We start from the raw sequence: 11,909 nt of genomic DNA, 5'->3' as shown, positions 1-11,909 counted from the left end.
CGTGTCTCTCCCGTGTCCCGTGTCTCTCCCGTGTCTCTCCCGTGTCTCTCCCGTGTCCCGCCGTGTCCCGTGTCTCTCCCGTGTCCCGTGTCTCTCCCGTGTCTCTCCGTGTCCCGCCGTGTCCCGTGTCTCTCCCGTGTCTCTCCCGTGTCCCGTCGTGTCCCGTGTCTCTCCCGTGTCCCGCCGTGTCCCGTGTCTCTCCCGTGTCTCTCCCGTGTCCCGCCGTGTCCCGTGTCTCTCCCGTGTCTCTCCCGTGTCCCGCCGTGTCCCGTGTCTCTCCCGTGTCTCTCCCGTGTCTCTCCCGTGTCTCTCCGGTGTCCCGCCGTGTCCCGTGTCTCTCCGGTGTCCCGCCGTGTCCCGTGTCGCGCCCGTGTCCCGTGTCTCTCCCGTGTCCCGTGTCTCTCCGGTGTCCCGCCGTGTCCCGTGTCTCTCCCGTGTCTCTCCCGTGTCCCGTGTCTCTCCCGTGTCTCTCCCGTGTCTCTCCCGTGTCTCTCCGGTGTCCCGCCGTGTCCCGTGTCTCTCCCGTGTCCCGTGTCTCTCCCGTGTCTCTCCCGTGTCCCGTGTCTCTCCCGTGTCTCTCCCGTGTCTCTCCCGTGTCTCTCCCGTGTCTCTCCCGTGTCCCGTGTCTCTCCCGTGTCTCTCCCGTGTCCCGCCGTGTCCCGTGTCTCTCCCGTGTCTCTCCCGTGTCTCTCCCGTGTCTCTCCCGTGTCTCTCCCGTGTCTCTCCGGTGTCCCGCCGTGTCCCGTGTCGCGCCCGTGTCGCGTGTGCGGAAGCGGCGCGGGCGGTGACGCGCGGGCGGGAGGCGGAAGCGGCGCGGGGCGATCGCGGGGCGGCGGCGGGGCCGGGCCGGGCCCGGCGAGGCCGCGGGGCCATGACCGAGTACAAGCTGGTCGTGGTGGGCGCCGGCGGCGTGGGCAAGAGCGCGCTGACCATCCAGCTCATCCAGAACCACTTCGTGGACGAGTACGACCCCACCATCGAGGTGCGCGGCGCCGCGGGTGCGGGACCCGCTGCGGGCTCGGGGCCGCGGGACGAGGAGCGCGGGGGAACTCGGCCGTGGCCAGGGCCCTGCCCGCGCCGGGCCGGGAGCGGACGCGCCGCCGGCTCCCCGCAGCCCGGCCCGGCCCGGGGCTCTGGGAGCGGTCCCTCCCCCGTTGTGCCTCGGGCTTCCTAAAGCGGCCACAGGCGACCGAAAAGGCCTCCGCGGGTCTGGGCAGGGCGAGGTTCTGCTCCCAGGGAGGGTGTTTATCATAGCCTGGTGTCTTCTTCTGCTGTTGAGGAATTCCTTTAAAGCAACAGAAGTTCTCTGTTTTGTAACAAAGGATGAGAGGGCTTAGAGTCTCGTTTAAAATGGGATCGTTTGGGCATGGTATAAAATAGGATAGTTTGGGTAGTGTTTAAAATACCATAGTTTTAGATAGTTTTTCCATCAGAGACAGATGGGATCACAAAGTCCCGACTGGTTTGGGTTGGAAGGGTCTGTAAAGCTCATCTCGTTCCACCCGTGCCATGGCAAGGACACCTTCCACTGTCCCAGGCTGCTCCAAGCCCTGTCCAACCCGGCCTTGGGCACTGCCAGGGATCCAGGGGCAGCCACGGCTTCTGCAGAACAGCTGGCCGAGCTCCTCCTGCGTTTTTATGATTATTTTTACTTTCCACCGGTGCCCCCTGGGGGGGCAGGGGCAGTGCAGGGCTCACGCCGGGTGCCCGTGTGTTGCAGGACTCGTACCGCAAGCAGGTGGTGATCGATGGCGAGACGTGCCTGCTGGACATCCTGGACACGGCGGGGCAGGAGGAGTACAGCGCCATGAGGGACCAGTACATGAGGACAGGCGAGGGCTTCCTCTGCGTCTTCGCCATCAACAACAGCAAATCCTTCGCCGACATCAACCTCTACAGGTGCAGCTGGGGCCGCCCCACGGGCAGGGAGCGCGGGGACGGGGCAGGGACGTTGGCTGAACGAAGCACTGAAGTGCCTCGGTGAAGGCTCAGGAGCAGACAAATATTAAATCTCCCACTTCTCGCAGGAAGTTTTGTCACTGTTCTGTGCCAGTGCATAGAATCGTAGCAGGGGTGGGTTGGAAGAGACTTTAGATCTCATCCAGTCCCACGCCTGCCATGGCAGGAACACCTTCCACTGTCCCAGGGTGTTCCAAGCCCCATCCAGCCTGGCCTTGGGCACTTCCAGGGATCCAGGGGCAGCCAGAGCTGCTCTGGGCACCCTGTGCCAGGGCCTCACCACCACCTTTAGTCAGTTAAGACTGAGATGGTTTTTAGGGTTTTTTTTTTGTGTTAATCATATCATCAATCCATATAAATATCTCCAAGGGGTGCCACAAGAACAGTGTCAGAGTCTTTTCCATGATGCCCAGGGACAGGACAAGGAGCAGTGGCCATAAACGAAACCACAAGAAGTTCCACCTCAACACGAGGAAAAACTTGTTTCGATGAGGGTGGCAGAGCCCTGGAACAGCTGCCAGGGAGGTGTGGAGTGTCCCGGTCTGGACACATTCCAAAGCCACCACATGTGGTCACCCGTTCCAGGTGATCTTGCCTTGGCAGAGGGGTTGGGCTGGGTGATCTCTAGAGGGCCCTTCCAACCCCAGCTGTTCTGGGATTCTGTGAATCAGATGCTGTTTGCAGCTACAGAATGTCACCTCTAAGAGAATGGGTGAGAAATCCAGAGTGGAGTTATCCGTGGACAGAAAATGAAGTGTACAAAGTGCTTGGCCATCCTGCTGACCCCTGAGGCCCTGCTCACCTTTAATATGTTTTTGTGGCACAAGGTTGTTTGAATACTGAATGAATTCAGTTTTTATATTTAGAAAATAGTTCCTATTTTTTTTTTATTTGCCTTCCTAAAGAGAACAGATCAAGAGAGTGAAGGACTCGGATGACGTGCCCATGGTGCTGGTGGGGAACAAGTGTGATCTGCCCACGAGAACAGTGGACACAAAACAGGCCCAAGAACTGGCAAAAAGCTACGGAATCCCCTTCATAGAGACCTCTGCAAAAACGAGACAGGTGAGGGGCTCCCCCAGGGCCTGACTTCTTCCTGGGAAATGCAGCAATGACATTTTCCCATGTGCTTTTGCCTTATTTACAGGAGAAGCATTTTGTCAATCCCTTTACAGTTTTTAGCTTTTATTTCCCCGCTCAGTCTTAGCTGGAAAGTGTTCTGGGCTGGGCTAGTACAGGAATCACTTCAGACTCGCCCTGACTTCCTTTCAAATGGGTCAAGTTGGTAAATAACATAGAGAATAAAAAAAATTTCAACTCCTCTGAAGTTTCTAAATAAAACTTAAAAACTAACTAGGGGGAAAAATGCTCTAAATAATAAACATAACTAAAACCAGTAAATGTAGAGATAAAGAGACCTACAGCAGTTTTGTGGAAAATTACATAACAAGAAAATATAACACATGCCCAAAAAAATGTTAAAATTCACCTTTACTATCAAAACATTCAAATGCAACCACCAAAAACCCCTCTTAATTGACCTCCAAAACCATAAAAAACCTCCCAATAAGAAACAAATACCTGCAAAATAATTCCTAAAAAATAATACTTACGTATTAAATAAAAGCCACGTTTTAACTATAAGAAATACATACCTCATTATAAAGTCTCACAAAACACACAGAAGAAAAAGAAACCCAGCTACTTTCTACTGCTTTAACCGATGTTAAAATTTTGATCCCAGCCAATTTCAGCAGCGCTCAGTGCTGGCAGGAGGAGCAGCAGAGTTTCAGCTGCTCTCCCTGGGGAGTGTCAGAGGCTGAGCTCGCTCACCCCAGACCTGCTGGGCTCTCTTGGCTCGTTAATGAAAGCCAATTAGCAGATTATGATTGCAGACAGAATTCCCCAGACTGGACTAATGGGCTTCTCCAAAGCCTCCTTGGCCACGTGGGCCTGGCCAGCCAGCCCTGCAGCAGGGAACAGAGCAGGGAAGCTGCAATTATTGAGCAGCAGCCAGAAAATCCTGAAGAGCTGAATGGTAAGAATTCTAAAATTAGGCAGGGAGTAGCTTGTTTCCTGCATGGAGCCTCCCTGAGACAGAGTTTTCCATGTTTATTTTGGTGGTTGTTACCCCAGGAGGAGTCAGGCTGGCACATCCATATGGGATTCTTCCTCTTAGGAGCCACGGGAGGTGGTGGGTGCTGCTCTTCCTGTAGAATTGTGTCTTTCCAATCCATTAAGGGGTTCTGGGATGGACAGATCAGTGATTTCAAAAGCTTCAGGGAAGAAAATACCTGTCCTTGTGTTTGCATTCAGGGTGTGGAAGATGCTTTTTACACCCTGGTGAGGGAGATCCGGCAGTACCGGATGAAGAAGCTCAACAGCAGCGAGGATGGGAACCAGGGCTGCATGGGACTGTCCTGCCTTGTCATGTGAGAAGGTGAGCTGCAGCCCCACTCCTCCATGGCTTCTTTGCCTTCCAGCAGCTGATAAGTGTGGCTTAGAAATGCTGGTTGCTGCTGGTGGGGTTTTCCCCTTTTATAGAACCTATTGATTCCCAGAGATTTGGGTCCTACAATGTTTTAATGCTCAAAAAAGAAAAATTGCCCTCTAAGTTGGTGACAGAGCTTAAGAAAAGGAATTTTCATTCACGTCACCCTTTTGGCTGATGGGTGGATGGAACAAGATGATCTTTTAGGTTGCTTCCAACCCAAAACATTCCATGATTTCCACCAATTCCAGCGGTGTGATTTTCTGTGTCATTCCTTCCTGTCTCCTTTTGGGAAACCATTTGGGCTGTTTGGAGAATGTGTAATTTCTGAAGAAACACCTCGAAAGAGGGCTGTGCACAGCTGAGTGATTGACTCCTGCACAGCTGCCCTCGAGCTGTGTTCCTCTGGAACATGCTGATTCCAGGATTAACCAAATAAAATGGTGCCAATAATGGAATCTGAGTTCCCAACTGGGGGAAATTCCTTTCAACCATTCCCTGAAAGATGTTGCTCATGGCTATGAAAACAGCTAGACCAGCTTAGGACTTGCACTGCTGCACTGCACATCCACCCGAGAGCAGGACAGAGCTAATTAGTGCTAATTGGAGGTGCCTTTCTGTTCCAGATGCCAAGAAAACGTGGTTCAGGTGCAGCTGCTGGACGAGCCTCGATCTCCTGTGCTGCCTCTCCTGCTGATCCCTGCAGTGTTTGGGTGCCAGGGACAGACTCTGGGCACCAGAGTTAATTAGCACAAGGTCCTTCTCCGTGCTCCATCTGAAGAGAACATCCATGGCATCTACCTCCCTGCTCAGCTCACGGAGCAGCAGCACCTCGGGATGTGCTGGGATTCTTCTCTCACTGTTACCTGGGTTTGTTCCAGAAGAAAACCAGTCACAAAAGTGAACTGTAGAGACTAAATGCTGTGAAAAAGATGACACTTTACCTCTAGAGTAAAAGCTAGAAGTGCTGTGTGTCCCCTGTCTGTTGGATTCCGTGCAGTGCTGTCAGAGGAGTGGCACAGGTAGTGTCACACGGGGTTGTGCCACCAGCAGTGCCCCTGTCCCCTCTCACCTGGGTGTCTGCTCTCTGTGCACCTGTACAGCAAAAGTGCAACATCTCCAGTGCCAGGAGTGCCACCTACCTGATCCTCCATTTCTGTAATAAAAAGGAAAGCCTTTCCTAACTAAGTGCCTGTTTGCTAAGAAGATTTGAAGTTGTCCCTTGGGTTGAGGAAAACCCCAAGGAGCGGAATTGCGTGGGAGCTCATTGTGTCAAGCAGGCAAGTGTGCTGTGGGTGATCTGGGCCTGACAGGATCCTCCAGCAGGAATTTGGAGGCTGGAAGGTCCAGCAGGCACTTGTGAGACTCTTGGACAAGGGAGGGGACACACTGCATCTGTGTTTTACTTTCTTTGTGGGTGGAACGGTTTATACTCTGTATTGTTTTCCTGCAGCATTCAGATCTCTTCCAAGTTGGACCAAACCTGTCAGCTGTTCGTTTTTAACATGAACTGCCAACATTTCTGGGCAGCTTCTCACTAATTAATCTGGTAACTGGAGGTTGCTTTGGACAGCTGCTATTCAGCTCTCTCTGTAACTTGCAAATTGTTTTATTCTGAATTATTTTCTTACCACAGACTGTAAAGAGTCTCTTCAAAATGTCTCTAGACTGTAAAATGTAGATGGAATTTCCTTGTCAGGGAAGGAGTGAGGGGCTTGGGGTTGACTCTGGCAGGGGTGCAGAAAGTGGCTGCTCCATCCCTGGCAGTGCCCAAGGCCAGGTTGGACAGGCTTGGGGCAGCCTGGGACACTGGGAGGTGTCCCTGCCATGGCAGGGGTGGGATGGGATGAGCTCTAAGCTCCTTTCCAACCCAAACCATCCTGGGATTCTGTGATGGAGGGGAAAAGGCTGAGCGCTGCCACAGGCACCTGAGCCAGCTTCTGATTTCAGCATCCTTGCAAAATGAGGAAGGAAATGAGTTCAGTGATGGCTCCACAGAAGGTGTGGGACAGACTGGTGGAATTCTGGGCTCGCTCTGAGCGAGGAAATTGTGAGCCTTTCCCTCCAGCTGAGGGAATTGAGCTGAGCCAGCTGTTCCCAGGACAAAGCAGCCTCCCCTGGTTCCCTGGTGCACAGGTGTGGTCACTGCTGCAAAGCCTCCAGTGCCCTGGCATGCCGTGTCCTCCCTGCTCCTTGTGCTGCTGGGGCTGTGTGCCCCTGCTCAGGCAGCAGAGCTGAACTCCCAGCGAGGAGGAGGAGGAGGAGGAGGAAGGAGCCCTCAGCCAACAGAGGGAGCATTTGGTCAGTGGCAGGCCAGAGGAGCAGGGCAGTTGCAGGAGGCTCAGTTTCAGGCTGTTGGTGTCAGTCACACATCTTCATTTGGAGGGCTCAATTTCAAATGGGCACTGGAAATGAGTAAACAGAGAGAGAAGATTTTTTTCCTTTTAATGTTGTTTCCTTCACTACTTAAACTCTTAATTCTCTTCTTGGAATGAAGAGGATCAATCTGCATCACATTTTCTTTATCTGTGATAATCCTTATAAATACTTTTTTCAGTTTATTTTAACTTTAACTGACGTGACTGATAAGAATTAAATCCACAAAAAATTTAACATAAAATATTATTTTCCAGCAACATACACACAGTGGTGGGCAGAATTGTGGGGACCGTTGGCTCGAGTTCAGTTTGTTTGATGTTGCCCAGAGCAGCTGTGGCTGCCCCATCCCTGGAAGTGTCCAAGGCCAGGATGGAGCAACCTGGGACAGTGGAAGGTGTCCCTGCCCATGGGATGAGCTTTAAGGCCCCTTCCAGCCCAAACCATTCCATGACTGATGTCACGCTGCAGGTTAAACCTGACAGAGCTGCCACCACTGCACAGCCAGGGCTGAGAAAGCTTTGCCAGGAGGATTTTCTGTGAAAGCCTTCCCTGTGGGTCTGCTCCTGAAGAGGGGTTAATTAAAACACCCCTGGGAAATGAGATAAAGCTTTTGGGGCACACACCTGGTCCCGGAGAGCCAGCAGGAAGGGGCAGTGTGGAGTTTGTGAGGACACTGAATGGTGACATTCTGTCAGCCAGGCCCGTGGCTGGGGTTTGATTTCTTGGGAAATGCAGGAATTTGTTTCCTGGCCTGTGGCCATGGGAAGCCTCTGGTATTTGATGTTTGAAGGGTGTCTGGTCAACCTGGAGAATTATTTGGGTGGAGGTTCATCATAGCAACGCTCCACACTGCTCAGCATGCTCTGGTTGGCATGAAAATGTACCAGCTGTAGCTCCAAAAGCTGGGAATTCTCAGCAATGTGTGGGAACTGACTGGAAAATGCATCTGCTGCTCTTTGCTGTTCCCTTTCTCTTGGGCTCTATAAAACCTGAAAAGGGAAAAAGCCCTGCTCGGGGTAGGTCTGTGTTTGTGTCACCTTTGGAACCTTTAGAATGGTTTTTAGGACTTTTCCAGTTTTTAGGGTGCTGCAGAGCTGACCTGCACAGGTGATACTTCCAACTCCATCAGTGTAGTTCCAAATCCACAAAAAAATACAAAACCAGGGCGTTGTACTAGTCAGGAGTGTGAACTGAATGGTTGTAATTTGTTTCCAGCTGCCTCACAGAGAACTCTGGGTTTGGTGGCAGCCAAGAACTGGAAGGACAAAACCCTGTGAACTTTTGGGGAAATTATTTAGAAGATAAGCACAGAAGGTTTTGCACAAGACAGGACCCTGGAAAAGGTGGTTTAGTCCAAATACTGTTATTTAGAACAGCACAACTCTGCACTAGTGCCAAGCTGATTCCACTGCCCTGACTGGGAAGAACAGACATGAACAACTTCTGAGGTAAAATATTAAAAATATTAAAATATTAAAAAAGGGTAAAGCTCTTGTTCAGAACTTCCAAGTGCCAATGACTGGAACAAATGTTTCTGTTGCTGTGGCTGAGCACAGCTCAGTGGAGCCAGTGGAATTCTGTGGTTGTTTCTCTGTGTCCTCACTCAAACAACTTTCTTGCTCAAACAACTGCTCAGATTCTGTCCTTGTCCTTGGATTTTGGATTTTAAGCAGGATGTTTAAGCTGCCATCATTTTTAGTACAGCTCAGCCTTTGAATTGGATTTCAAGCAGCCTCAGGCCTGTGGGGGAAGGAGAACAGTGGGAGCTTGAATCACATTCTGACCTGTCTGTGCTCCTCAAAAACCCCAAACCTTGAGTGTGTGCCTGTGTGTAACCCCCAGGATGGTGGGGAAATGTTGGGATCTGGACTTTTAACCCAAGGGCTAATTTGTTGTTACTTTGTTTAATTATTTGCTTTCAATAATGCATCTCTTTTGGTTTGAATTGAAGTAAATTATTTTGCTTCTTAAATAACTTTTTTAAAGAATAAACTTTGAATTCTTTGGTTGTTTGGGTTCTGGGCATGGGATCCACGAGTGGCTGACAGCAGGTTTATCACAGTGCCCTCTGCTTTGTCTGTGGGCTGGGATTTAGCCCATTGTGTCATGGGGCAGGCTCAGCTCTATCACAGATGTGCCCTAGAGCATCAATGAGCAGTGAGAGTGGCCTTGAGACCGCCACAGGCTTGGTCCAGAGTCCAGTTTTAATGACTTCACCAATCTGCATATTGCTGCTGCTGAATCTCTGTTTGCAGTGAGGTCCCTCATGCTGATTTACATTAAAAAAAAAATGCAAATCAGTTCTTTACTTGATCCTCCAATGGCAAAACCAGCTATTAAATTACTGCTGTGCCCAAATCATGCTCTGTTAGGCTTTTAGATTGCTTGATTCCCTGTTGCCTTCCCTCCTGCAAGAAGGCAAATTGTGTCAGAGCACACAGTCAGAAAATGTGCTTCAAGGGTATTCCTCCTCAGACCTCGTGTCAGGCATCTAAGACCTGGAGCCCAACCTGGGTTTTGTGCCAGGAATTTAAAACCAGACCCCCAGGAACAGGAACACACAGCTCCTGCCACTGCAGGTCCAGCCTGACCCCAGAGCGTTCACACCCTGAGCTGGGGTGGGTGCTGAAAACCTGAGGGTTTCGTGGCTTGCCGGGAAGGGTTCCTGCAGTGGGTTTGTTCCCTGGCCCTACAAAGGAGCTCCCTGCAGAGGAACTGGTTTTGGCTGTGCCCTGGAGCTGATGGGGTCAGTGCAGGGGGTGACTGAGAGCAAGGTGGGGAGAGGAGAATCTGCTGAGGACGTCCCCGGTGCTTGACCAACGGCCCAGAATGCCCCGGTGGGATTCATCTTACCCCTTCTCTGTTCAGACTCCTCCTCTTCAGGAATTGGAAGCATTTCCTAGCAAAGCTTGCCCCACAGCCTCTGCCAGGAGGTGCCTCCCAGCCCGAGAGCTGCTCTGCCTGGCCCAAGCTAAGGCAGGAGCTCCCTGACCCACCTCGGGCTTGCCTGAGAGCTGCTCTCTCTCAGATACACCTCGGCCGTGGCTCAGCACGTACAGAACTGACTATCAGATCAACAGCATGACACAAAGCTTGGAAAAGGCAGTTCCTGAAAAGCTCAGGGACAAACTGGGGCTCCTTGCACCTTCCTTTTATTTGTTGGATTCGGCGGTGAAGAAGTGGGGACGTATGGGCAGCCCTGCTGGTGAAATCCAGGCTCTCAAACACATCCCTCCCTCAGGAAAAGCCTCTGAGCAGCTCAGGTGAGAGCACACGGTGGTGTGTGGCACTGCCCCTGTGCTGTGGGTGCAAGGCCAGGCAGGCTGGAGGAAGGTCCTGCTCAGACCCAAGCTGCCAAATTTCTGGTCCAACCATTCTTGGCTGGACCTGGGTGGAACCAGGGCAGCTCAGAGGTAACAGTGTGGGGGTTTGGAGGCACTCCAAAGCCTCTGGCTGTGAATCACTGACTTTCCAGCTGAAAAAGAGTGGGAAGACAGGCTGTTTGTGTCAGTCCTTGAGTTTGCACAGGCCCTGGATCTAACTTTAGCACAGCATGCCCAGGCTTTACTCAGATTTCCACCATGAGCCCACCCAAGCTCACCCTGTGATTAAAAAAGCTGAGGGCTCAAGACACGATCAGGATTCTCTTGAGGAAGATGACCTCTGTATCCTAAAGGTTATTTTTGGTTTCAGATGTGAATCCCAAGATCCCAAGGAGGGTTTAGGGGTGATATAGTCCTTGTGGGAGAGCAAACAAGAAAAGACAGATTTTATAGGCCTTGAATGAAACAGTTAAACATTAATGTGGTGTGGAGACTCTCAAACTTGGGGATGGGTGAGAGCAAGAATTCAGAACCTGAAAATTTTCTCAGCATGAGAGGGAGACCAAAGCTGTACCATCATCCCAGCTTTGCCCAATTTATATTTTGGGGAATAACAGGGAAGGGAGGGTAAAATTCCCTAAATTCTGGAGAATTTCTCAATTGCCACCCAGCTTGTTTTGAAGTTGTGCCCATCAAATAATGGGAACATCTCTTCCAGAGAGTTTCTGGATGCTGTGGAAATTATCTCAGCTGGAGAAACTGCACCAGCTCACCTCACTTCACTGGCTGTGCCACAGGATTCCTGTGCTCCTAAGGACAAAATCCATGGCTTGTTACTTCCAGCTCTGTATTTTATTTTATTTGTGCAGGTGACTCTCTCACCTATTCCAGCCTTCTTCTTGGACAAGAGCTTTCCACAGATGCTCCTGCAAAACGTGGCACAGGAATCCCTTGGATGCACATAAAATTCCAAATAATGCTGTCTGTTCCAGGTGGTTTTTCTGTTCCCTTCAATGCTCTGACCAAAGCCACCCTTTAAACCAGAGCCAGACTATGCCCAAATGCTTTCTTCTATTCCAGGACAGCTTTTCAACGCCATCAAGAATCAAAGCACAAACAGGGAGAGACTCTGCTTCACCTCAAAACTATTTTATCCTCCTGACCTGTTCAGTTTCACCACTTCCCACCAGGAATCTGAATCAGGAGCTCAGAGTTATCCTGGCAACAGCAGGGCACAACAAATTCTGGCCTTGTTCTTCACACAGGAGGTGTTTTCCAGCTGCAGGTGAGATCTGAAGAAGGTTTGAGGACACCCTAAAGGAGGGTGCAGTCCTCAAAGCCAATATGCTGGAAACAACCTGCTTCAGATGAAGCCAGGAGGTGCCTCCCAGCCCGAGAGCTGCTCTGCCTGGCCCAAGCTAAGGCAGGAGCTCCCTGACCCACCTCGGGCTTGCCTGAGAGCTGCTCTCTCTCAGATACACCTCGGCCGTGGCTCAGCACGTACAGAACTGATTATCAGATCAACAGCATGACACAAAGCTTGGAAAAGGCAGTTCCTGAAAAGCTCAGGGACAAACTGGGGCTCCTTGCACCTTCCTTTTATTTGTTGGATTCGGCGGTGAAGAAGTGGGGACGTATGGGCAGCCCTGCTGGTGAAATCCAGGCTCTCAAACACATCCCTCCCTCAGGAAAAGCCTCTGAGCAGCTCAGGTGAGAGCACATGGTTTGTACCTATCCACAGCCCCTGTGCTGTTTGG

At 51.3% G+C, this 11,909-nt stretch overlaps 1 protein-coding gene across 2 annotated transcripts; it reads left to right on the top strand.

Annotated features, from left to right (window-relative positions):
* The first annotated feature begins 808 nt into the window (after window positions 1-808).
* Window positions 809-7,011, top strand: NRAS (NRAS proto-oncogene, GTPase). Of its 2 annotated transcripts, none has more exons than XM_068173204.1 (5): window positions 809-982; window positions 1,721-1,899; window positions 2,865-3,024; window positions 4,276-4,399; window positions 5,077-7,011. In XM_068173204.1, the coding sequence occupies exons 1-4, from the start codon at window positions 872-874 to the stop codon at window positions 4,393-4,395; spliced, it is 570 nt and encodes a 189-aa protein (XP_068029305.1). In that variant the 5' UTR covers window positions 809-871; the 3' UTR covers window positions 4,396-4,399; window positions 5,077-7,011. The 2 variants fall into 2 exon arrangements, with proteins under 2 accessions (XP_068029305.1, XP_068029306.1); XM_068173205.1 differs by having other exon boundaries at window positions 5,060-7,011.
* Window positions 7,012-11,909: the final 4,898 nt, after the last annotated feature.

Source organism: Anomalospiza imberbis, chromosome 26 (genome assembly GCF_031753505.1).
Source record: "Anomalospiza imberbis isolate Cuckoo-Finch-1a 21T00152 chromosome 26, ASM3175350v1, whole genome shotgun sequence".
In the NCBI taxonomy this organism is placed as follows: domain Eukaryota; kingdom Metazoa; phylum Chordata; class Aves; order Passeriformes; family Viduidae; genus Anomalospiza; species Anomalospiza imberbis.
This window is presented reverse-complemented; position numbering and strand designations above follow the sequence as displayed.

Excerpts from the sequence above, each read along its gene's own strand:
- NRAS (XM_068173204.1), top strand. The coding sequence starts at position 872 with ATGACCGAGTACAAGCTGGTCGTGGTGGGCGCCGGCGGCGTGGGCAAG. Across the intron at positions 983-1,720 it reads AGTACGACCCCACCATCGAG|GACTCGTACCGCAAGCAGGT; the intron begins GTGCGCGGCGCC and ends CGTGTGTTGCAG. Across the intron at positions 1,900-2,864 it reads GCCGACATCAACCTCTACAG|AGAACAGATCAAGAGAGTGA; the intron begins GTGCAGCTGGGG and ends GCCTTCCTAAAG.